Source organism: Penicillium longicatenatum, assembly GCF_028827895.1.
Source record: "Penicillium longicatenatum strain IBT 33135 chromosome Unknown contig_3_segment0_segment0, whole genome shotgun sequence".
NCBI lineage: Eukaryota > Fungi > Ascomycota > Eurotiomycetes > Eurotiales > Aspergillaceae > Penicillium > Penicillium longicatenatum.
This window is the reverse complement of record NW_026643121.1, coordinates 1,430,475-1,454,701: the sequence shown is the minus strand read 5'-3', so window position 1 is coordinate 1,454,701 and position 24,227 is coordinate 1,430,475. Positions and strand designations below refer to the sequence as shown.

The 24,227-nt window shown below is 50.4% G+C and overlaps 12 protein-coding genes across 12 annotated transcripts; 6 read left to right on the top strand and 6 right to left on the bottom strand.

Annotated features, from left to right (window-relative positions):
* Nucleotides 1-995: 995 nt before the first annotated feature.
* Nucleotides 996-2,270, top strand: N7484_005893 (peroxisomal membrane protein PEX14; the record flags this gene model as incomplete). The annotated part of the gene is made up of 1 exon (XM_057116312.1): nt 996-2,270. One exon carries the CDS (start codon nt 996-998, stop codon nt 2,268-2,270), a length of 1,275 nt encoding a protein of 424 aa, XP_056972195.1.
* A 406-nt stretch (nt 2,271-2,676) lies between these two features.
* On the bottom strand, nt 2,677-6,856 carry sec31 (putative protein transport protein (SEC31); the record flags this gene model as incomplete). Its single annotated transcript, XM_057116311.1, has 5 exons — nt 6,619-6,856; nt 6,442-6,558; nt 3,157-6,389; nt 2,813-3,108; nt 2,677-2,754 (listed from the first exon to the last, which is right to left on the bottom strand). Exons 1-5 carry the CDS (start codon nt 6,825-6,827, stop codon nt 2,677-2,679), a joined length of 3,933 nt encoding a protein of 1,310 aa, XP_056972194.1. The 5' UTR covers nt 6,828-6,856.
* A 401-nt stretch (nt 6,857-7,257) lies between these two features.
* Nucleotides 7,258-7,794, top strand: N7484_005891 (RNA-binding protein; the record flags this gene model as incomplete). The annotated part of the gene is made up of 2 exons (XM_057116310.1): nt 7,258-7,578; nt 7,657-7,794. The coding sequence occupies 2 exons, from the start codon at nt 7,258-7,260 to the stop codon at nt 7,792-7,794; spliced, it is 459 nt and encodes a 152-aa protein (XP_056972193.1).
* Nucleotides 7,795-8,036: 242 nt separating this feature from the next.
* Nucleotides 8,037-8,673, bottom strand: N7484_005890 (uncharacterized protein; the record flags this gene model as incomplete). The annotated part of the gene is made up of 5 exons (XM_057116309.1): nt 8,037-8,136; nt 8,284-8,296; nt 8,366-8,428; nt 8,530-8,545; nt 8,614-8,673. 5 exons carry the CDS (start codon nt 8,671-8,673, stop codon nt 8,037-8,039), a joined length of 252 nt encoding a protein of 83 aa, XP_056972192.1.
* A 288-nt stretch (nt 8,674-8,961) lies between these two features.
* N7484_005889 (cytochrome c oxidase subunit VIb) lies at nt 8,962-9,612 on the top strand (the record flags this gene model as incomplete). The annotated part of the gene is made up of 5 exons (XM_057116308.1): nt 8,962-9,028; nt 9,223-9,253; nt 9,315-9,396; nt 9,453-9,516; nt 9,578-9,612. 5 exons carry the CDS (start codon nt 8,962-8,964, stop codon nt 9,610-9,612), a joined length of 279 nt encoding a protein of 92 aa, XP_056972191.1.
* Nucleotides 9,613-10,340: 728 nt separating this feature from the next.
* On the bottom strand, nt 10,341-11,532 carry N7484_005888 (uncharacterized protein; the record flags this gene model as incomplete). The annotated part of the gene is made up of 4 exons (XM_057116307.1): nt 10,341-11,045; nt 11,137-11,235; nt 11,326-11,330; nt 11,382-11,532. 4 exons carry the CDS (start codon nt 11,530-11,532, stop codon nt 10,341-10,343), a joined length of 960 nt encoding a protein of 319 aa, XP_056972190.1.
* Nucleotides 11,533-13,455: 1,923 nt separating this feature from the next.
* On the top strand, nt 13,456-15,009 carry N7484_005887 (phenylalanine--tRNA ligase; the record flags this gene model as incomplete). Its single annotated transcript, XM_057116306.1, has 1 exon — nt 13,456-15,009. One exon carries the CDS (start codon nt 13,456-13,458, stop codon nt 15,007-15,009), a length of 1,554 nt encoding a protein of 517 aa, XP_056972189.1.
* Nucleotides 15,010-15,520: 511 nt separating this feature from the next.
* grpE (mitochondrial nucleotide exchange factor MGE1) lies at nt 15,521-16,399 on the bottom strand (the record flags this gene model as incomplete). The annotated part of the gene is made up of 3 exons (XM_057116305.1): nt 15,521-15,553; nt 15,624-16,049; nt 16,133-16,399. The coding sequence occupies 3 exons, from the start codon at nt 16,397-16,399 to the stop codon at nt 15,521-15,523; spliced, it is 726 nt and encodes a 241-aa protein (XP_056972188.1).
* Nucleotides 16,400-16,799: 400 nt separating this feature from the next.
* On the bottom strand, nt 16,800-18,041 carry N7484_005885 (uncharacterized protein; the record flags this gene model as incomplete). Its single annotated transcript, XM_057116304.1, has 1 exon — nt 16,800-18,041. The coding sequence occupies one exon, from the start codon at nt 18,039-18,041 to the stop codon at nt 16,800-16,802; it is 1,242 nt and encodes a 413-aa protein (XP_056972187.1).
* Nucleotides 18,042-19,117: 1,076 nt separating this feature from the next.
* On the top strand, nt 19,118-19,935 carry N7484_005884 (SDR family NAD(P)-dependent oxidoreductase; the record flags this gene model as incomplete). The annotated part of the gene is made up of 2 exons (XM_057116303.1): nt 19,118-19,626; nt 19,680-19,935. 2 exons carry the CDS (start codon nt 19,118-19,120, stop codon nt 19,933-19,935), a joined length of 765 nt encoding a protein of 254 aa, XP_056972186.1.
* A 1,221-nt stretch (nt 19,936-21,156) lies between these two features.
* cbpA (putative calcineurin binding protein) lies at nt 21,157-21,993 on the top strand (the record flags this gene model as incomplete). The annotated part of the gene is made up of 1 exon (XM_057116302.1): nt 21,157-21,993. One exon carries the CDS (start codon nt 21,157-21,159, stop codon nt 21,991-21,993), a length of 837 nt encoding a protein of 278 aa, XP_056972185.1.
* Nucleotides 21,994-22,365: 372 nt separating this feature from the next.
* Nucleotides 22,366-23,721, bottom strand: N7484_005882 (uncharacterized protein; the record flags this gene model as incomplete). Its single annotated transcript, XM_057116301.1, has 4 exons — nt 22,366-22,826; nt 22,896-22,963; nt 23,013-23,155; nt 23,212-23,721. 4 exons carry the CDS (start codon nt 23,719-23,721, stop codon nt 22,366-22,368), a joined length of 1,182 nt encoding a protein of 393 aa, XP_056972184.1.
* Nucleotides 23,722-24,227: the final 506 nt, after the last annotated feature.

Sequence of the window (24,227 nt, the reverse complement as noted above, 5' to 3'; positions counted from 1 at the left end):
AGGTGAATCAAGCCGGGAAGGCACAGATCGAGCTTGTCTTTGACGCCACGTAGGGCCATTCACAACCAGTGCGAACAAAGCGCAAGTGCAGGGGATCTGGAGTGCCAGCCGTGTTCCCCGGGGTTCGGCCATTGGGAAGGGAAATAAAGGGGGTCCGAACTGCATGGCAAAGGAGGACAAGAGACTGGGACTAGGGGAGTCACTTACAGGTACCTTTACTCCCAAAATTTTTCCAAATTTCCTCTTGTCGCTAACTTCGGATGAACGAATGAAGTCACTCTCATAGCGATTCTCCCGTTTTGTGGGCGGTGAGGCTCATTCTCCAGAGTGGGTCCTTATATACTCTGTTTCTAGATACCATTTTACCACTTACTGTACGTTTCATAGAATTATGTACAATAGCATCTACCCTTACTGCAGCTATATCTACTGATCATAGACTATCCAGAGTATGCTTGGCCTGAAATGTACGCTTCAAACAGTCCCAGGCCAATGGGGCGAGGGCATCAGGTTGTCCGCTTTCGTTTGCTCTATTTTTCGAGATAAATTTGGGGCTGGCTGAACATAAAAAGTAAGACGGCTAGCACGATAATGTGAAAGACCAAACACCGGTCACATCGGTACTGAAAGTGCTTCGAAATCCCTGGAAAGTTGGCCGATAATACTATTACACGGAGTTAAATTGCCCGATGTAAGCGTGGGGGGCCTCAATGCTTTAGCTAGTCGGAGTATGTAGAAATTGTATTTAAAGACAGCTTGCATTGGTAACAAACATGGAGGGGATATTGGACTGGTGCAACGACTAGTTTAAAGGAAGTTAAGGCGAAGTACATACGGAGAGCGTAATCAAGTCTGAAGTTCACTAGTTGATAGATCGGCCGCAACCGAGCGAAACAGCCGAGGTCGGGCTCACATGGCGAGTCCGGGGAAGTTCTGCTCCAACCTTCTCCCTCCACCTAACTGATAACCACATTGTCAAACCTACCTTAGACACAATGTCGGACTCAAAGAAGCCACCATCCATTCCAGCTTGGCAGCGACAGGCTGCCTCGCCACCAGATCAATCTCCACCCCAGTCATCCCCATCGCCGAGCTCCGACGATGCGCCCGCACCCACCTCACGCGAGGACCTCATCAATCAAGCATCTCGATTTCTAGAAGATGAGTCGATCCGCGATTCCTCTACAGATCGCAAAGTAGCCTTTCTGGAATCTAAAGGGCTCAACTCCGACGAAATCCAACAACTCCTCGGCGTTTCCCGAAACCTAGAGGCGACCAGCAACGCGAGCACCGATGACAACGCACAGGACACGCCCCAGACCTCCCCTGCTTCTAGTGAAATTGAAGTCGCACCTTCGCCTGACACAGCACAATCTTCATCCCCATCCCCATCGCCATCTACCACCATGTCTCAACAGCGCACACCCACCGCCACCACCCCCTCGCCAACGAAGCGCGATGAACCCCCAATAATCACCTACCCTGAATTCCTCTTCGAGCCTACCAAGCCCCCTCCTCTGGTAACAATGCAAAGCGTTTTGTATACTTTATACGGCGCCGCCGGTCTCGGCGCCAGCATCTACGGTGCAAGCGAGTACATCGTGAAACCAATGCTAGCAACTCTTACCAGCGCACGTCAAGAACTAGCAGAAACTGCCCAAGAGAACCTACAAAAGCTAAACGAGAAACTTGAAAAAACTGTCTCTGTTATCCCACCTCATCTTAAAGCCCGCAAGGACAACGACGACGAGGAAGACGAGGAATCTGACAGTGTCACCTCCGACCCGACGGAGCTATTTCACCGAGACATGGGGACGCAGACTACGCCCGACGTCTCGTCATCTCATTCGCTCGCGTCTACGAAAGAAGGCGAAGAGAAGCTTGCCGATGCGCCCTCTATCGCGGTCTCGAATCATATGAGCCGATTGGAATCTATTCAGTCGCAGCTGAAGGAGGTTGATGGTCTTGAGAAGGAATCCAGTACGTTGGATGATAATTTGCGTTCGAAGATGAGTGATTTGCATCATTATCTCGATGGGTTGATCTATGCGGCTCCCGCCTATACTGCTGCTGGGGGCTCGTATGGTTTGTATGGGAATACTAGCTCTGGGACGGACGGAAGCTCGTCTGGTGTGCGTAAGGCGGAGGATGAGGCGATTGCGAGCTTCAAGGCTGATATACGCGGTGTTAAAGGTGCATTGTTGAGTGCAAGGAACTTCCCTGCTAGTCGGAGTGGTAGACTTGGAGGGTACGCTGCTGGTGCGCGATGATGCTTTTTCTCTTATACTTTTATTCCTTAGAACAGCAAACTGTTTGTATCTTATGGTGTTAGTGTAAATATGTATATAGTGGAATGAATATGAAACTTTCCGATACATCCTATACAAACATAGGTCCTTGCCTAGGTACACCTGCGTCGCAAGTTCCCCTAGCCAATAATCTATTCTAGGCATGAAACCTATCTATCCTAACCTAATCGCCAACACATAGCCTAGAAACCTTAAAAAATTTCATCTCACAACACGGGTGATTTATCAAACTAGACCCGCAAGGAGCAGAGGAAGCAAAAAATACGCATCAATAATAAGAACAAAGAAAAATTCACATGAGTCCAAACGCTCTATATCAAGGATCCTAACCAGCCAATATCCGGCCAGGAGTACATATTACCATGCCTTAAATAATCTGCGACTGGGAGGGAGCCTCAGGTCGCCAAGTAGCCGAGCACATCTGGATCAGGTACTTCACACCAATCTGTATGGCAAATTGTTAGCTTGAGGAAGGCGCACTAGATTCATCAATGAATGCCTACCTGCAAGGAGCTGAACTCATCGCTATTGTTGACCAGGAGATCTTGGTGGAACTTGAGAGCAACGTCGTATGTGCGCGCCTCGACCGCTTGCGCCAGACCAACGAGCTTCTGCACAGTTTCAGGCTTGAAGGTCTCGTTGTTCAGGCGATCGAAGATCTCATTCAAAGAGGTTGCGGATCTTTGGGTTTGCTTCTTGAACTTCTCGGGGGCGCGAGGCTCAAGGAACTGAATCTTAGGGTTGAGGATCTCGTAGATGGGCAAGGCGTGGGCAGGAATGTGAGAACGATCTCCCGCAGCTTCAATATGTTAATGAAAATCCATAATACGAAGGGAGTTTTACGTACGGTATTTGAGTGCCGCAGGCGCGGGAGGGGGAGTGGCTGCCTGAGACTGAGCGGTACCCGGACGAGAACCTTGGGGCGGGGGAGGAACCGCAGCGCGAGGTGGAGGAGGAACAGCAGCAGCTGGCGGCGGAGGGGCAGATGCATATTGGTTTGGCGGCGGGACGGATGCATATGGGTTAGGCGGCGGGGCCTGAGCTGCCGCGGGGGCATATGGCGAAGCGCCAGACTGGGGAGGAGGCATCGGGCCACGGTTCTGCATTTGAGGGCTTGCAGCCTGAGCAGCTGGGCTGGGGGCGTACCGGTTCGTCGGTGGTGGCATGCTTGGCGGAGCATTGTAAGGCGAAGGTCCTCGGGGAATTGACCCAGGCGGAGGAGCCATATGACCTACAGGCGGAGAGGTGGGAAGAGCGGCGTAGGGATTGACTGGCGGTGGAGGAGAGGGGCCAGGAGCCACGTTCGAGGTCAAAGGCGACGACACGCGCGGCGGAAGAGTACCGGCCTTAGGTGGAGGAGGAACAGATGGCGCACGCTGGCCAGCCACCGGTGGAGGGCCCTGAGCGAGAGGAGGTGACTGGTTGGGGAATGGGGAGCTGATAGCAGCAGGGGCAGCAGCGGGAGTACCACGACGCGACACCGAAGGCTTAGAAAAGCCCTCTGGAAGATCATTCCATGCAGGGAGTCCGGTGGCAGTTGTGTAGGTGGTGATGGTGTTGGCGGGTGATTGGTTATTCGCGCGAGGTGGAGGAGGCACGCCGGTGACCGCAGGCTGTGCGCCAAACTGGGATGGCGGAGCGTACGATGTAGGCTTTACACTTTGAGCTGGCTGGTATCCAGCAGGGGTGTATCCACTGCTGCCGGAGAGCGAAGCGTATGGGTTGGCGGGTGCAGCAGCTGGGGGAGCATAGGGGTTCACTGGTGGCTGCTGCGGCGGCGGCGGCTGCTGCTGCTGCGCTCCGAATGCTGCCGTTGATGTTGGAGGAGCATAGGGATTGCTGACAGGCGATTGAGTGGGAGCGTAAGGGTTCTGCGGCACAGCAACTGCAGGGGCTGCAGGGGTGAAAGTTTGCTGTGGCGAGTAGACGTTCGGCTGCTGGGGCAGAGGCTTGAAGCCGCCGCGTGCTGTGGTGGCAGCAGCCTGTGCCTTTTGCGGAACCTGTCTCGTGGCGAGTCTGATGCGGTTGCGAGCCACCTCAGCTTCGGGGTGCTTCTCTGGTACAAGGTCAAGGTACTTTTGAGCAATTTGGAGACGACCATGGGTAGCGACAACGTCCGCATACTCAATATACTTCTCGTACAAGTTGCCAAGACGCCAATCCGAGTCCTTGGTTCGCTCCGTATCTTGGAAGTTGGTGACCTGTCGGAAAATGGTAACCTTTTCGATCAGACCCTGCAAAGCGCGGACGTGGATAGAGAAAGTGGAATTTTCCGCATCATTCTCAATGCCCTTCTGCTCGTTCTCCCGCAACTCCTCGACCCAGATAGCGACAACCTTCTCGAGCTTGGAACCAGCAAGGTAGCAGAATGAGGCATCCTTACGGGCACTCTTGTCGTCGCTGCTCTTGACCAACTCCTCAAGACGGTCTCCGAGGGCATCACAGAGGTCAGGGAATTCCTTCTGGTCAGCGAAAGTGCACAATGCAGCCATAACCTCTTTCCAGTTAGAAAGGTCGGCATTGTACACAACATCCCAGAGGTTCTTGCCTACGATGGAAGCAAGGAGACGCATGTAGTTGGGTCCACCGGTCTGCTTGCTGAAGTAGTACTCCTGGGCCTTTGCGATGCATTTTTGACCACCACAGATAGCAATCATGAAGGCATCCGACATGCGGTCCTCTTGAAGAGCAATATCAAGGGCCTTCTCGAACTCTCCGAGGAGCAAAGATCGAGTGATCTTCTGCTCTGCCTCACTTTCAGAGCCACTGAAGATTTGGAATGGATTGTTGGTCTGGGCACCCTTTGATGCAGCAAGCTCCGACAGGAAGTTATCAGTATCGGGGGTACCTTCAAACATAGATTGAAGACGCTTGTGTTTCTTCACTGCAGCCTTGGGCTTCTCGGTGGTGCCGTTAGTCTCCTCGTCTTCCTTCTTGCCCAAGCCAAGCTTGGACAAGCTATCGGCGGCTTCGTCAGCGGATTGATCCTGGAAGCCCAAGTACTCGACTAAACCCTTTCTAGGGTTCTCGGAGAGCAGAGCTTCAATAACTGTCCAGTCAGCCTTCTCCTCCTCAGTTGAAGCACCCGCGATACGAGTTTCACAGAGGCTCCGGAGGTCACCCTCCTTCAGAGCAGCCTCGAAGGTTTCCGTAGCATTGCCAACGCTCTCGTCGACCTCGAAAGGAGTTATCTTGATCTTAGAAGCACGCGATCCACTTTCGGAAACGCCAATGGAGACGACGCGACCGCCAAAGCCAAATGAAGCACCACAGGGACGCTCAAGCCAGCGAGGGGGCTTCGGGAGGGAAAACTTGGAGACTTGAGGTTGGGTCTGGGCTTTGGCAAAGAAGTCCTCGCCATCCAGCGCCTTGTTCTGGTCATCAATGGCCTGTGACATATCGGTGCGAGTGTTCTGGAGAGTTTGGACCGAGATCTTGCCGTCGAATGACGCAGTAGCGAAGAAATTGGGGTTGTGGGGGTTCCAGCGGGTCTGGAAAGTCCAGTTGGTGACAACGGGGAATTCGCCGTAGGCTACGCCAGTTTGCGGGTTCCAGCAGATGTTGCGATTATCTGCGCCGGAGGAGAGGAGGAGATCCGGGTCATGAGCACACCAAGAAAGTGAAAGCACTCCAAGTTCATGGCCCTTCAGGGTCCGCTCGGGAGCATGCGAGTTACGCAGATCCCAGACATAGATCATGGGATCTGTCTCGGAGGGAGTCGAAGTAACAAGCTTAGTAGGCTTCTCGGGATCCCAAGCAACGGCGCTAACAGCCTTGCGTCCCATGTTGTTGAGGGTCAAGCTCTCCTTCTTCGTCTTGACATCCCACACGGTCACAAAACCGGCACTGCTACCAGTAACCAGAATGTGAGCGACCTTCTTATTCCAGTCCAAACATTCAATATCGTCTGTGCGGGCGGCATTGTTACCCAATCGAAAGGGGTTCTCGACATTGTTCAGATCGGAAAGGAAGAGCTCTCCTTTTGCGCCACCGGTGGCCAGGAGGTTCGAGTGCTTAGGGTTGAATTGAAGGGCCTTGATGGCACCGGAGTGTTTTGTGGTTCGGGACATCAAAGAATCGCTGCAATCTGTCAGCCAAATACTCAAAATATCCATGCACAGAGGCCACCCACCTCGATCCAGCAAGCAGCTTATCGGCGCTCCACAGATCCAATGCACCATTCTCAAGACCACCCGCAATAACACCACGTTTGGTATCGTCATAATCGGTCCATGCTAGATCGTAGAAACTAAACAATTATTCCCGTTAGCAAACTTAATCCTTCTTGAGCTTTACAACACCGTCATACCCAGCATCGGTATCGATCTTAGCCAGCGGTTGTAGCTCCTCGCTAGCGTCCTCGCGGTCCAAACCAAGATCCCAGAGCTCAAGGCAAGTCTTGTTGGAGAAATCGACATCAACAGCACCTGCCCGGGTTCCGGTGGCAATCAATGGAGATGCAGCACCAGGTGACCAGGCAAAGGTGGCCGTCCTTGGGATTTCCCTTAGACGGACCATGATGACGGTAGATGGATGATGGTAGTGGGGGGGGAGGGAGATAATTAAATTTTGGAAAAAGAAACAAGATCGTAGACAGTCATTCAACGAAGATCAACAAGTCCAGATCCCACCCCTGTACATAAATTAGGACAACGGGGGTGCGATGCTCTACTAGTCAATACCAAGTGGCCTCCTGGACTCTTTGGAGGGACCGGGGAACACACGCTAAACTCAATCGGGCACTCGCCAAAACACCCCCGATGGTCGCACGTGATTGATATCAGTTGCTCTTTCATTGCGACCCCAGGACTGAACCAGCTTTATCCGCTAGACCAAGCACTTGGACGCCAATTCAACAAGCTGCAATCTCGCTAGCTGCACCTTATACATTGAGCAGTCCGACATATTTGCCCGACCTAGGCCAAGTTTAGAAAATCTCCTCGGCATCATGAGTGAAACCACCCGGCTTAAGAGCACCATTTATGTCGGTGGCCTCGATCAGGCCGTCACGGCTCATACACTAGCGGAGGCATTCGTGCCTTTTGGTGAGGTTGTCGATATCTCTCTCCCAAAGCCAGACCAACCGAACACGGATGACGTCCACCGAGGCTTCGGATATGTGGAATTCGACCTCCCGCAAGATGCCAAAGAGGCAATCGACAATATGGATGGCAGTGAGCTCTACGGGCGAACAATCAAGGTCGCTGCAGCAAAGCCACAGAAGGACGCCAACGAAGGCCTAGGCAGCAAAACCGCAATTTGGGAGCAGGTACGTGGCGTTCTACATCTGAATGCATTGTTGGTGTCGGATCCGTCGCATTGATACTAATTGAAAATTGTTTTACAGGAGGGATATCTGGCCAAATACGCAGTCAGCGAAGAAGACAGACAAGCAGCCGAAGAAGCCCGAGAGGCAGGCAACCGGCCCCAGGACCCCATGCAAGGATTGGAACAACTTGATGTCGCGGGGCCAAAGCCCGAATGATATGCGCAATCTTGATGATGGCCATGACGATTATGAACCACGAACGACAATAATATTGCCGAAAAACACACCAAATTTCACCGCGAAGCTGGACTATGTACACATGCTCCGGATCCGAGCACGTCTTGATTTTCTCTCCACTATGTTTTCTGGGCTTCAAATTGTTTCAAACAATACAAGCGACAATAATTTAAAAGGAAACTGGGATCGCATTCGCGGAGCTCAAATAGAGGATGGTACATTTAGTGCTCGCGGCTCTCAGGGCTGTTGCGGTAGAGACGCAGAGTCTTGTCGGTCATGAGCTTCTTGGTGCTCGCGTAGAAGGCGGCGCCAAGGGCAACACTGCATTGATTTGGTTAGCCAGGGGCAGAAAGAGTTGGGGCGATAGCGAAAGACGGTTGCGGGCGAAGGAAAAGCGAGGGGAGGGGGACATGAAAAGATATGTAGGCTTCGCGGGAGAGACCGGGCAAGTCATGTAAGAGAACATACCCAAGAACGATACCTAAGTGGCAAATAATTGTTAGCACATTGGCCCTCTATCATGTAGACTCATGTCTTCGCAAAAACGTACCGAGAGGGATCAACTCTGGGGGACACTTCTTAATCATGCGGAGGCGCTGGGAGATGGTGTGGGCTAGTAAAATCCAATCAGTACGACAGTTCTTTCTCAAGAACCCTCCATGCGCCGACACGAATCATTGACTCGTGACTCCATGAGGTCACGGTGATGCATACCGCTGTGAGCCTCCTTCTGCAGACAGGAGTTAGTACTAGCTGAAAACCGATCGTATGATCCTGAGGTAGGGGTATTCGACTTACGGGCGCCGGGTTGAAGAAAGCCCGCGAGGGCTGCATACGCAGAACCTGAGAGGGGTACATGTTGTAAAAGGTGGTGGTGGTGGAGTATAGAGGATGAGAAGTGGGAGAAGATGAGGTTGGAGTCGAGCTTTCCAAGAGCGTCGTTCTGAGTGGCTCGGGTGTGTTGGGAAAAGCGAGACTCTCAGTGGCCCTCGCTTGACCGCCCGCGGTCATACCCGGCACTTCACAGCTTCGATCACCCAACGTCCACTCGTCCTTTGCCCTCTCCCACCCTCGCTCTCCTCTCCCCACTCCCAATTCACCTTTGATCTTTCCGTGGTCTTCGCTCGAAGCTACAAATCGCCAAAAATGGGTGCTATTCCTGAGTACGATCCCGAGGAGCCTCAAGAGACCAAGCCCTTCAAGTTCGTGACTGGTACGTTCAAACCCCCTCTCCCGCGATAACGGGAGGCCAATAGTCGAAATTGGGAGTCAATGGCTAATGTATTTGCAGCTGGTACGTATATCATCGATTTTCTTGCGTTGGAAACCGTTTCCGGGATGCTTCGCGATGAGTGTCTCCGATCGGCCGGGGTATCATACGATTGACATTTTTCGATGCGACTACAGGTTACGATGCTCGTTTCCCCCAGATGAACCAGTACGTCACCTATCAACACACATATTCGCCTTGAATTTTTTCCTCTAATCTCCACCTCCAGGACCAAGCACTGCTGGCAGAACTATGTCGACTACTACAAGTGTGTCAACGCCAAGGGCGAGGACTTCCGTCCCTGCCGTCAGGTACTTTCGCTCTCTAAACTGTTCAGCAATATAAGCAGCTCTAACTTGACTATCAGTTCTACCACGCCTTCCGTGCTCTGTGCCCCAAGGCCTGGACCGACCGCTGGGACGGTCAGCGTGGTACGTCTTGACAACGCCCCTGGAAATTTTTGCTTTGCGCATACTAACCACACATGAGCAGAGGCTGGCAACTTCCCCGCCCACCTTGACCGGTAAACAACCAACAGCTGTTATGTGTTGGTTGCTTCGGCTTTGAATTTTCTGTGTATCGACAACTATCAATGTACTCTACCTGGTCATGCGGGGATACATTTCCTTTCTTCCTGATGTAAACCTTCTGGCTATCCAAGAAGGGGTGTCTATAAATCGCCGTTTCGCAAAGAGAAATTAGTTTGATTATTTGCTGTGCCGACGTAATCTCGTTGTTGCCTTCCTAGGCTATCTCGAGTCCTTTTTTCATGTTTCCTGACTAATTCGTTAGATAGCCCGATATGAAGCTTTTATTCTGTAGGACTGAGTTGCTATTTCAGAAATTTGATAGTTGATTCAAATGATTCCTCGCGGGAGATAGTCTAGATGCAATTCTGGCTTGTCTAAGTCTATGGCGTTTCAATCTCCAAAAACAGCATGCAACAAACCCTGTACACGGGAGATCCAAGCTCCAAGATCAACAGACCATGGCTTTGTTCCATGGCCTGTGGCGGTAAGAAAAAAGCATTCCTGTCTGAATGCAAGATATGTACAAGCGCAATCGCTCGTGTGGGAGAGCTGTTCCCGCCCAGTATAGTCATAAGACGGTGAAAACAAAAACAAAATGGCGTATATGCGAGACACAGTGGGTGAAAATCAGGTAGTAAAAACTCCCCAGTGAAGAAAAGAAGAAGGCAGAATAAACAAAAACAAAAAATCGCAAACCTCTATAAATCGCATTCTAATTCCACTTTTTAAATGCCCTTCAATTTCCTGTAGAGCTTCTTGTGCTCCTCCAGGAAAATGAATGTAGCGATAGTATGAGGACCCAGACGAATGAAGCTAGGCACCCAACCACGGAAAGTCCAAGCGAGACCCTCTTTGCGACAGATATCACGCAGTAGGCCAGCAATGCTGTGGCCACGACTCTCGGCCGGCGATGCACTCATGATACGAGTCTTGATGACATCCACCGGGCTACAAACAGTTGTCGCGACAAATCCAGCCATGAATGAGGCCGTGAAGTGGGTGCCCACGTTATCCTTCATACCGACCTTTTCAATGCACAGTTTCTTAAAGGTATCGTAGGAGGCGAGCTGCGAAGCGGTCATGAGCACAGCGCGAGTGGAGTTCGGCCAGACGCCGCGGAAAAGGGAGCCGAAGCCTTCTTGTTTGGTCATCTGAATCAGTCCGTGGAAGGCATTGCGGTAGTTCCGGCGCTGCTCAATTGGCAGGGCGGCGTCGGACTGCATGCGCACGTTCATCACGTCAGCGGGATTACCGGCGACACCACCGATGAAGCCTGAAACGGTAGAAATTCCAAGTAGGGTGAGGAGACCTGGTGGAGCAGGTGGTGTAGAGGAAGTTGGGTCGGGTTTTGTGAGGCGGTTTTTGAGTTCTTCGTAGATACCGAAACGGGTGGTGGAATAGGTTATCTGGCGCAAAAGGGCAGCAGAAAGCTGTTATTTCCAATCAATTGACGTCTGGTCAGCTTTTGTGTCTTCTCAACTCGATGTAACTGGTAAGTTCCCCAATTTCAAGGGTACGTACACCACTGTATAAGCCTGTCACGCCATTATGCCTGACGATATGTCCAAAGGTTCCCAGCATAGACTTGGGAGCATCTGGCGCACGTGTTTGTAACCGGACCTAGAATGCGACAAAACTCCATGATCAGCGATGTGAGTCTGGGGGTGGCGATTCAGGGTCTGGGCCTGAACTGTGAGGAAGCTGGGATACCTTGACTAGAAAAGGTTAGCACACAAGGAATGGGTCAAGGATACGACGGCACTTACCAAGATCTAACGGGTGTGTCACAGCGGCCGCAAAACATGAGGCCGAGCCTCCAAACCAGAAAGGGTAGTGGACTTTTTGCGACTTGGACGGCGTCGACAGAGGCGCCACCCGCGAGTGAGCCGGAGCCTGTAATAACTTGCTGTCTGCCATATCCTGCTTCTAATTCTCAAGAAACAAGACTCCCGTGTAGGGCAGTGAAGAGCAAGGGAATAACGAATACAAGGAGGGGAGAGTGAGGTTTCAGAAGCTCAATAATTTTGCGAGAAAATCGCCATTTTCGACCGTGACCTTTTTTGACGTAATTTTGGATCGCCAATACCGACGGACACAAATCAGGTCGCCGAATCCATGGCTATCCACGGCGTATCGTGGCCAATCAGGGGTTGTGCCTGTGAAGATCCTGGCGCTCCGCACCAATCAGAGGCTCGGTTTTGTTTCTACCCCGGTGAACCGCCTTCCTGTAAGGAACATACACCACGGTCAGTTTAAGCATGAACAGGCATCGGAGGTAAAAAGTAGTCCCCGAAGGTCTATCGTCATTCGGAAAAAGGCACATTTATGCTTATCGGCTTAAAGTAACTCAGATGTCATGTAGCCTGTATACGGCTTTATTCGGTGGAATTGCGGATGTTTCGCGGGCGCAAGGATCGATAGTCGGATTACCGAGGGACGAGGGGTTCTCAAAGTTTCACCCCTCCAAGCGATTATCGGAGGTGGAGAACTAGATTAGAATTGGGTAATGAGTGAGCTCTTAGGTTTTAATAGCCCACTATTTCGTCCTGCGGTGTACTTCCGAGCCTTTTCATGGGACAGGTCGCAGACCATGTAGCCTATTGTATGCAGAGAGCTGCCATGTAACAAGCGGCAAATCTATATCATAATACCGAACCTATAGGATTAAACTGAATACCAAATCCATGAAACTGATAAGCAAGGATTTAACAATAATCAATCAATGTTCTAAAACGCCAAGCCATATAAAAGAGAGCGTAAACTCATGTACCTCCGAAGTGCATATGCGCTAGTCTCAGCGAAGTATAACATCGAAAGTCACGGAGATTAATCCATAGCTGAAAAGGTCAAGGGAAGCAAACAACAAGTGATCCTTTCAGAAGCATGGATTGCTGGGGGTTTTTAGCCGATTTAGATTTTAATGGCAGTAGGATGTGGTTACGCACAGCTTCTGCATATGTGGTCGATTATGCCCTATATTGTCCAAGTTGGTAAAAAATACACTACCGGTGTGGAGAATCTAGGAATCTAACATTTCCACTTCATGCTTGATTGCCAAGACACACATCAATATGGACAAAATCCTTACCTAGTTAAATCATCTATCTTTACAGATCGGTCAGTCTGGAAATTTACTCTGTTAGTTGGCTTTCGGAAACACATACCAAATTCGTGAGAGAGCCGTGGCGAATCACGGACGTTCCCAGTATCTTTGGCTTCCATGTACTTCGTCTAAAAAGGCTTCACAATGTTTCTGGGCAGCTGACCAGATAAATGAGAATTGGGTGAAGGAATATGTCAGCCATCGAAGAGTCGTAAATTGTTTCTTTGGCCATTGTTAGCTGCCAATGTACTAGTCAATTCCCTGAAGGCGCAATTCCAGCAAGGAATTGTCATGCTTTCCAAAATTCCCGCATTAGCCTAGTAGGTTTCGGAGCCTTTAAAAGTCACAAAACTCATAATTTCTAGTAGCTATCAAATTGTGTCTTGCTATTAGAACACAGCCTTGGATCTACCAAAATGAGGGTTTAGGTACGATGGATACACGAATATATGTTTTTGCCCACCACGGACAAAATTATTGTTAGCCCGGGAGGTTTCAATGTTAAGGTAAGTACGGCTTGACAGTAATAATTGATCCAGAACAGCTAGCAGTTACCCAATGTAATTGAAAAGGTCAACGGAGAGCCTTCAATATCCTCGCAGGAAGTATAGTACGGAGCAAAGGCCCACAGCGGAGATGGTGATACTTCGGCGACTCATTTCCCCGGCCCCGGGATGTTTTTGAGATTCCAACGGTCCATACAACTCGACGCAGCAAGAACCAACCAAGTTCCAGCCATGCGATTGTTTGCCACAGGACGAGCCCTGCGCGCCAGCAGCGGCCGTTGGTCTATCGCTGCAACTCGCCCACGAATTCCAATTCGTATCTCCCCACTCGAAACCATCCCAGCTATCAAGCGAGACTGGAGCTCCACGACAGCTCTCCGAGCAACAGACAACAAAGCCAATGCCCAAGCATCCGCTCAGACTCCGCAAACAAAAAAGCCCAGCCAGACAATTGAAGGCACAACCTACCCCACCGATGAATGGACCAACACCCCAGACCAAATTCTCTCCCATGTCGGCCGCCGCCTCTACCTCGACGAGAACCACCCTCTAGCAATCACCCGCAAGCTAATCGAAAGCCAATTCCCCGCCCCAGTATTCGGCAATCACTTTGAGAAGAGCCCCGTCGTATCAACGAGACAAAACTTTGATGTCCTGGGTTTCCCACCGGATCACCCGGGCCGTAGTCGCACGGATACATACTATATCAACGACAAGACGGTTTTGCGCACCCATACGAGTGCCCACCAGCAGGCGTATTTCCAGCAGCTCAATCGGAATGAGCAGACGCGCCCGAAAGAGGTGGGATATACTGTTATTGCAGATGTATACCGCCGTGATGCGATTGATCGTAGTCATTACCCGGTTTTTCATCAGATGGAGGGCGCCATGCTGTGGAAGCGGCCGGATAGTGATCCATTAAAGCACTCGGCGGAAACTGCTGCGAAGATCTGGGCTGATGTGGAATTGATTCCGCGTCATGATGTTGTTGTCGAGGATCCGAATCCTACCATCCATGCCCAGCGAAATCCGTTGCAGGCCGAATATCACAGTGAAGAGGAGGTTGAGGCTATTGCGGCGCACCTTAAGCGGTCTTTGGAGCGGATGGTCATCAAGATCTTTACGGAAGGCAGCAAGGCAGCAGCAGCTAGCTCTGGTGGTGCCCCTACGGAGCCGTTGAAGGTGCGCTGGGTTGAAGCTTACTTCCCCTTTACTAGTCCTTCGTGGGAGATGGAGGTGTTCTGGCAGGGCGAGTGGCTTGAAATTCTTGGATGCGGTGTCATCAAGCAGGATCTCTTGATCAACTCTGATGTTCCTAACAGAGTTGGCTGGGCGTTTGGATTGGGCATTGAGCGTATCGCTATGCTCCTGTTCAACATTCCTGATATCCGTCTCTTTTGGTCTCGGGATGAGCGCTTCCTCTCGCAGTTCCGGGCTGAAACGATTACTCGTTTTGAGCCCTTCTCTAAGCACCCCGCTTGCTACAAGGATGTTGCTTTCTGGTTACCTCCTGCCGCTGTTACTGGTGGAAGCAGTGCTGCTGGCGGGGGAGTCCCTTTCCATGAGAACGATGTTATGGAGATTGTTCGTAGTATCGGAGGTGATCTTGTTGAGGATGTTACTTGCATTGACGAGTTTACGCACCCCAAGACTGGGCGCAAGAGCATGTGCTATCGCATTAACTATCGCAGTCTGGAGCGGACTTTGACGAACGAGGAGGCCAATGAGATGCATGACAAGGTTCGGGCTAAGCTGGTTGGTGACCATGGTGTGGAGTTGAGATAATTGGAGACGTTTTAACTTGTACTATATCATCCTATATACCTCTCTTTGTATCATGTCTAACAATGTACAACTTCTCATCTTGGAATATTTGCTATACCTACCACCCTTTACAGTGTCAATTATTTCTGCCGTCACCTGGGCGTACGATATCCCTACAAAGATCACCAAAACTTGAGCCAATTGAGATCGATCTGAGGCAAATATACGCCTCTAAATATCCATGGATGGTAGTTTATTATACAAGAGATGAGGAGAGAGTTATGAGAGACACAGATTGTGCGAAAACAAGGGGCAAACACCCTAACACGAGACAATCCAGACGCCTCCAGTCACATGCAACAAAGGGTGTATCATACAGATCCAAGCGACAAGCAGATATAAGGAAGAAACGTTTTCCGGACCCAACAGCCAGCAGAATCATGCCAATCCCCATCGTGATCATGACGTATGATATATGGTACAGAGAGAAGGAAAAAGGGAGAAATAAGGGAGATTATGGAGGAATGAGATTTTAGGCGTTCTTGACGACACCAACCTTGGCGGCCTAAAAAGAAAGATATGCTGTTAGCCAACGTCTTGCATCTGCGTACAATACGGGGGGAATAAAAACCTACCCGAAGAACCCGTCCGTTCAGGCGGAAGCCCTTGCTTTGAGTGTACATAACGTCACCGTCTTCGAGATCCTTAGACGGGGCCATGAAGGTAGCCTCGTGCAGGTTGGGGTCGAATTTCTGGGCCTTGCCGTCAACCTGCTCGCCGGGGTCGAAGCGCTCCAGACCGTGCTTCTGGAGGGTGCTCATGAGGATGTTCTCGGTCATCTTAAGACCGGTGACGAGGTCAAGAAGGGCCTTGTTCTCCTCAGTAGGGGCAGCAGAGAGCTTCTCCGCGGGCACGGCCAGCAGCGCGCGGTCGAGGTTGTCAATGCTGTCGAGGAGATCCTTAGCAAAGCGCTGGATAGCAAAGTTGCGGGCACCGTCCATATCGCGCTTAGTGCGGTCCTGGAGGTTACGGAAGTCGGCGACAGAGCGCAAGTATTTATCCTAGCACAAGAGACATTAGCGACTGAAACAGCGCCTCGATGGGGTGAAAGAGAAAAGTCAAGTTAGCAGATGGAAGTAAATACCTTCAACTCAACAATCTCCTTCTCCTTCGCCTCGAGCTGCTTCTTGACGGGATCCTCAGCCTCTGCATTTTCGGAAGCTTCGGCCTCCTTGTTCTCGGTAGAGTAGGAACGGGTGAAGGGCTGAGGAGCGAATGGCCGCATGGCAGCGGGCAGACGTGTTTGCAACTGTGATGTTCGGCGGAGAGCGAACGGCGCGGAGGATGTGGAGGAGGAAGCCAGAACCGACCGAGCAGCCTGGGCTTGTCTGATGAGAGTCCGTTGGAACATTATGAAGGTAGAATTGCAATTGAGTAATATGCAAGATTATGGACAAGAAGGTGTTCGGATACTGCAATCATCGGGCAAAATTGGATCCATCATCACCTGACCGCGGGAAAATTAAAATGCTGAGCCGACCTCCTGATTGGGTTTAAGATTATGGATATACTTGGATGCTCATGGAATACAGTGGCCACGAGATGTACATAATGACTATCCCGCCTCGCATTGTTCTAGTTGGAGTCTAAAGCATCTCTTTCCATATTTTGAATTCCTATTTCTTGATTATTCTCATGATATGGAAACGAAAGCAGGGTACTCACCCTTCAGGTACCTACTTTACGGTCTTTACCCAGGGCTACTGCGCCTTAATTCACAATTCATGACCAAGAAATGTACTTGAAACTTGCTAAAGCTCATCATGTTTTGAGTCAAACTGCATGTCGGCTTTTCCATCGCACTCCAACGCATCATACAGAAAGAAAACCTGACGAGCTCCACCTTTTGCTGCCAACGCATTATCTAGTTCCGAGTTACCCCCAATGATCTTGACATGCTCACCAACGCTTTTCTTGATCGCCTTCTTCACAAGTGGACGATCACAGAAGTTCCCGAGTACAATAATTCGATGAATAGGGTTAGAGCGCACCCCATCTTCGTTCCCTCGTCCTGTACAGTCACGATCAGCATTGCTTTTGCCAAAGGAAAAGGCAGACGCATTTGACTTCTCACCCTGTATACAGTCCAAAGTTTCTATCAAGATATCCGACAATTTATCGATATACTCTTCTTCAGCTGCTTGCACATCCTCCCAGCGAAGAACTGCTCCCTCATCCTCTCCAACCCACCAGTCCTGTAGATCAAGTGGCCACTCTTCGTAATGATCCTGGTCTTCATCTGTCTCGGTTGCTTGTTTCATGGCGAACCTGGCTCGCCAAACAGCTTCATGCAGATCATCCCTCGACGCGCCATTTTCAATCTGCCTGCTCAGCGGCCCATCGACCGAAATAACCCTGTGGTAAAGATTGTACGGAACGCGAGAGCAGCTCATTGAATCCAATGCACGTTTCATTCTGCACCTGCCGCTTTGGGTGTGAATATGAAGATACCGTAATCCATAGTCAATTATAATATGGTTTTGCTGCTCCGGTCGTGCATCGAGCCCCAAGGGCTTAATGACTTCATCTAGAATCCCGTTATACGACTTGATCATCTCCTGCGGGCTTTGGATCCCAATGGCGTGAATTCCAGCTTCGAGGGCCGCATCTAACACGAGATCTCGAATTCGATCTTTGAAAAAGTCTGGGACAAGAATGTGTGCACCCGAAATTTCAATTTCGCTGTGCTCCCTTGACACGTCCTTAATGTATTCAAATGCCTTCACAAACCCAATCTTCATATACTCATCCGAAGGAAGATTCAGCTCCATTGCAGATTGCGAAAAGGACTGGAAATAAATCCAGATCGGAGACAGGGTGTTGCGAACTGATTCTTGAATCATCTCACATCGCAACAAGAAATACTTGGCTCTGGTCGAGCCAGAAAGCTCAATCAGTAAGCTCATTATATTCGCCACAGACGTCTTCATCGTCGCCATAGCATCAATCACCGGTGAAACAAATGGAATGCGCGAAGAGGAAGCCTCCATCATTCTATTCAGGTTTTGTACCCAGAATGCATGACGAAGCTGTTGTGTGGTTTGTCTGTACTCTTCCAAAGATTCGTTCGCATGAGGCACTGGGATTCCTGCTAGAATGCTAATATTATTTAGGGAATATGCATAGGCCGCTGTTCTAGACACATAAACAACCCGTTAGTAATTCTGCAGTGAGAAGCGACTAGACTAACAAACATGGAGTCAAGCCCAAAATGAATGCCAATAGGCTGCATAATTGAGCATGGCGAATCGTAATCGAAAGCGTGCAACGGTCTGTATAATACCGATAGTAGGAGAAGCCTCCGAAAGAAGGAAAACAAACGCAGTTTCATTTTTTCTCCCCCTAGGGTGGTCTCTGCTGTTGAAATGTGGTTTATATGGGTCCTAGAGTCCCAGGGTCCAGGATTTCAACGAGGCTAAATTAGCGCCGAGCCTCACCGGCTCCGAACCTCATTGGACTAACAGTGGGGCCCGTTTACACCGTCGCAGCAAGTAAATAGCTCCAGGGAGAGTCAGTAGGAGGGTTCTGAAAGGTCAGTAAGTAGATGGAGAAGTAATAGTGCATAGGAAGTACTAAAGAACTTGGAAATATTCCTCTCAATCGTAACTATAGCTTATAGGCTACAGTTCTAGGATGAATCATGTTGAGCTGTCCAATAATTTGGCGCATACCTCGGTCATTGAAGAAGTCCCAAATCTATAGTTCAGCATGACCTAAATCTCTGCTTGTCATTTTAATTCGCTTCGTCATCCGTTCCCCGACATTCGTCAGCTAATGTGTGAGGTGGGGAAGAAACCCATGTACAGCATCGGGATGTGGGGTTGAAGTGCCCACGGATAGATGCCCGCACCTTCACCTATTCAGCAAATACTATTAATCAAGATTCCCCCGGATGTTTTAACCACATAATTCATTGACAATTGATACCTTCATTGACCGAATACTGAGCTTGATACGCTCAAAAGCATAGAACTTACGAGGGCTATAAATATCCAGCGCATCATTATCATCAGACATCCTGGATTCTATAGCAACAAAGCGCCTTCTCCAGCTCAAACAGACACTCGCAATGTCAACTCAGACTCTATCCGGAAAGGTGGCCATCGTCACAGGGTCAAGCTCAGGCATTGGTGCCGCCATTGTCCGCGAGCTATCCTCCCGCGGAGCGAGCACAGTAGTCAACTACCCCTTTGCCGGCCTGAAGAACGAAGCCAATATAGTGGTATCATCACTCTCATCTCCTGCAATTGCTGTGGAAGCCGACATGTCCCAGATTGCCTCGCCCCAGAAACTGGTAGATGCAGCAATGGCAGAATGGAATCGCATTGATATCCTGGTCAACTGTGTTGCATTGGCTGTGAATAAGCCATTGGAAGAACAGACTCTTGAGGACTGGGATCTCCTGGTCAATATCAATGGACGTGGCACTTTCCTCTTGACCAAGGCTGTTCTGCCCCATCTCACCAAGGGCAGTGGACGGATTGTGAACATTGCTAGTATCTCGGCCCGGGGTCCACCGCCCAACCAGACGATCTATGCTGGAACTAAGGGCATGGTGGACTCGTTTACGAAGTGTTGGTAAGTGCTATTTAAACCTTTAGGCAAATTTGAGATTCTGACTTGGAATTTAGGGCAAAGGAGCTTCCTCCGAAATATGGGTGCACGGTTAACGCTGTCAGCCCTGGCCCGACTATGACGGAAGGGTTTGCTGCCGCTGGTGAGGAACAGATGAAGATTCTTCAGCCTATTATTGATCAGACGCCTGTGGGACCTCGGATGGGACAGCCCGATGAAATCGCGTATGCTATTGCATTTCTATGCGAGGAGCGAGCGCGGTGGATCAATGGAACACATATCATTGCTTCAGGAGGCTTGTTCATTGATTAGACATAGATTGTTTAGAAATATCTGAATATAAGGTCCAATTCTATAAATACTTTGTCGAAATGTATTCCATGAGGGATCTAGAGTCAGAAATATCTAAATGGCGGTGATGGCCCGTGACCATGGCTTCTCTCGGGTTATACGTGGCAAAGTAGATATAGACTCAGCTATTCCATGCTGAGTGATCGAACACATGCCTACAAAAATTTCTTCGAGACCCGCTCCTCAGGGATAGGAAACACGGGACGGTCAGCTTACCCAGAGGCGTACTATGGCCCCTATCACGCAACGCGTGTCAAGGCTAACTCATGCTTACCTGCAAACTGAAAACCCTGATAATTTGCGGAAAGATACATGGTACTACCCGGCACCTCACGCCTTGTTGAGGCAGGACTATGACATGGACACGTGTCTTGACGATGCATTGTCACGAAGTCTCCACATAGCGCACGAGCGCGACTTTAGGCGGAATATTGGAAAACGAGCACTGTAATTGGCAGCGGAAGCGCAAAGTGAACAGTGCAGCCTTGCGTTAGGCATAGCGGAATTATGCTCCCAGTAGGTTAGGTACCTGTCGAAGCGAGTGTACCTTGATCAGTCTCCGCAGCGGCACTGCCCGTAGCAACCAAGCCCCGCGATGTGTATTCAGGCAGAACAATAAACGGGGTCATAGTCCCTTGGAGGCTGGGGCGGAGCGCGGATTTGCCCCAGATATTTGCGCGGTAGAGTACCTGCTGGGCGGAGTTTGGGTGGAGGCGGCAAACCCGACAAAACAAAGCCCATAATAAAGGCTGTGGCGTATAAGGTGTGGCGCACGCAGGTGAAATTTCGCAAATGCATTTCCTAAAAAAGTTTAGGCTGGTGGAAGGGGCTCAGCCAGTACGCGGTGATGTGGACGTGGAGTGTGGATCTTTCCAGGAACGGCGAGTCGGTTTCGTGCGGATCGGGCTGTGCAGGTGTAGAACTACGCAAACATGGCGATTAACACACTAGCTGCGCCTCGGCGCGTGAAAACCAAGGGTGAAACGTTGTTTAAGGGATCAAGATAAATACTTCCTTTCGCCAAATGATTCTTAGTTTGTCCCAAAATCTAGACTTTTCCTCTACTCTACTCCGGTGGCAAACCTTCGCCTTCCCCTTTATCAAAGGCCTTATCCACCCACCGCTTTTCTCTCCCACTTGAACAACCATCAACACCACACTGTTCTACACACCTACAACAGAATGGCGCAACCAGTATCTATTCCCGCTTGCTCTCTAGAACCTGTCTTTGAGCCAACTCATTCCCGCTCTCGGCCCTCTCTATCTATCGACCTGGACAGCGTCCCCCCGCTTTCCCAGCCATCGCCTCCCTCAAACACACTTTTGATCACCGACCTCAACGATCTCGTCATCTTCCAACCCTCCTCTCTCGATGAAATTCGCAACAAGATCATTGCAGCTGTACCTCTCTACTCCTTCTCCCCGCTCCCATCATTCCGCCGCATCGTCTGCTCCTTCTACTCCGACAAAGATGCGATCACCGTCCGCAAGATGCTGGAGGGCAACCTGCTCCGCCACACTACACCCCGCATCTACTTCGGCGAGCCAACGCCCATCTTAACCGAAGAAGAAATGCAGCGCACAAAGCTGCTTGCCGCGCCTCAGAGCGACAAGCTCTTCTTTATCTCCCCGCCGCCGAGCCCCCCGCACGGATGGATGATGCGCAACGAGGACCCCCCAAACAAAGAAGTACATGCTCAAGATCTCGCTTATGCGCTGGCAATGCTGAAGACCGATCAGCCGGAGCCGGAGCCTATGAGCGTTGATCCTGCTACGCCTGTATCTATCTCGTCAGACCAGAGAACGCCTAGCTGGCCACTTGCGGGATCGCAGCAGCGTAGCCGCAGCAGCACTATTATCTACAACCCTGAGGATCATGGCCATAGTCCGAACCTGCCGGCTGTTATGGTTGAGGATGTGAGCTTGCCGGCTGATGAGGACATCGACATGGACGACGTTATGACATTGCAGAAGATGCCGCCCAAGACTTCCCGGCCGCCTGTCGAATTGATGGAGTAATGGGATTGAAAATTTGTTTCTGCATTTGTCATTAGCGGTGGTTCTTCATGCATAGATTATATTGGTGACTATCGTCTGGCGTTGGGGTATGGATTCTGCATTGCCTGGATCTGGGATTTGACATCTTTCATTGTTTGAGATATTTCTACATAATACAGCTGCATCTTATTTTCAGAATTCTTACATGGTAAATGTTTGGTCTGTAAACTCTGTAAATTACGGCCATGGTTGGCATTGATTGAAAACACAAAGTTTTATTTGGAGGTTCCAGAAAGCCTTACCGTGATCAACATCCTCATGGCACATATCCATCATCCAAATTCAGCAGCCCCATTGGCCTATCAAACACCCCAGATTGTAAATATTTAGTCTTCAAAGCCGGTCTTGATGATAGTGCTCCTCAACCTCCACCGTAACATCCACCGTCCTTAGCACACCCCCTTTCCCTTGATGTTCTTGCGTCAAATGCCGCGTGCTCTCCGCTCCCTCGCTCGAATCGGACTGCCTACCACCCTCATAATTTTGATTTGGAACCTGACCCGATGAAACCTCAGTGATAACCCCGGTCTCACTCTTCAACCACCCACGCGACTGCAACCGTGAATGGGACTGGTTTGCCCCTGAGGAGGACTGTTTTGCCCCCGAGGAGGATTGGTTGATATAGCCGCTGAGCTTAGTCTGCGGGAGCTCGATCCCAATCCCCTCAGGTATCTGGGTTGTGGTCAGGCCAGAGTGCAGACCGGCAAATATGTGATAAAGGGTTGGAACACAGGCTATTACGACGGTCGTGAGCATCATTGCCTGACCGACTGTTTCCCAGTCCACTATGTCCCCTACATAGTTGTCAGATCAATTGCATGAGGCGTTGAAAGGAGTTAGATCGGAAATGGGGTATCACGGACAGGAGACGTTGGTTGAGTGAACGAACGAAGGTGTGAGGGCGAGATGGGCAATTCCGAGGCCGACGATGCTATCATGGGTCAGTCAGTGGAATAGCCCTGGATTTGATGCTCAAATACCTTAGGCGCGAAGAGAAGGAGCATAGGATCTTCACCCGCTTGTGCCAGTTCATTTGGACATTCCGCATCATCATGAACGGTAGGACAACAATGATTATCTCCGTGAGGACGTTGAAGACTGCGATCAGGTAGAAGAAGACTCCCTGCTCTGGATTAGATGTATTCAGTCAACTGGCCCGGTGTCTTGGTGTATACTGACCTCTCCAGCACATTGCTTGGGGGAGTATAGCCACGGATCCGGCAATCCACACTGAAAAGCTATACTCGACACTGCGAATATTGACCATGCGACAACTATACCAGCGGTGAACGCACAGCTGCGACGCAGGCTCTGACTTGGCGTTAGCTTCCAAACCAGCAAAATGGTTGACATTTTTGAAAGCGCCAGAACAACGATGAACAGAATGTGAGCAGCGAAGGCGAACTTGCTCCAGGCTTGGATATTGCCTTCGCTCAGCTGGCTCTGATGTCTTCCCAGTCCATGGTCAACTGCCTTCTGTAAGGCAACGACCTGGACAATTGCAAGGACTAAAGCGACCCAGATGGGAGTATTGACCGCTGTCCGTCGCTGCTTGAAATAAATCGCCGAACAGAACTTGGCGAGCACAAAGATGATGGCCACAATCAGAAGGGATACCGATGTCAAGGTGATTATAGCACCGCGGTCATCGCTTGATAGGGTTTCGAAGGCATTCTTTTGGTCAACCATCGCACCATGACATCGTCTTCAACAGTCTGAGAGCTTGTGGCGATGACTGCCACCATATAAGAAAAGCCGGCCTTTGCACATCCCTGATCCTACAGTTAATTTCCATTGGAAATTGACAAACCTTGTTGTTTCTCTGCGCACTGCCAAGCATTACACGAGGTGGCGGTTGGTTTGTGGTGGTGGCACCACTGAGTCTCCGTCGGTGCAAGGATACGAATTCTGTGGATCCTCTACAAAATCCCCAGACTCCGGGGCCGAATGGGCCAAGGGTTGTTTGACCGCGTGGAGTACATTTCTCCGGGAGAGTCCAGATCCCGCACTAAACGGCACTAGACGGCACTAAACTACGCTAAACAGCACTAAACAGAACCGGTCTCGTTACTAGATTGCGAAAGACAAGGGTTTGTGCCGAAGCGAACTGTACCGTTGCAGCGCGGCGCAATAACTCGCATGCGAGGTGTTGGCTTTCTCGTTTCGCATTCATTGCGCAATCAGGACCCCTGTCT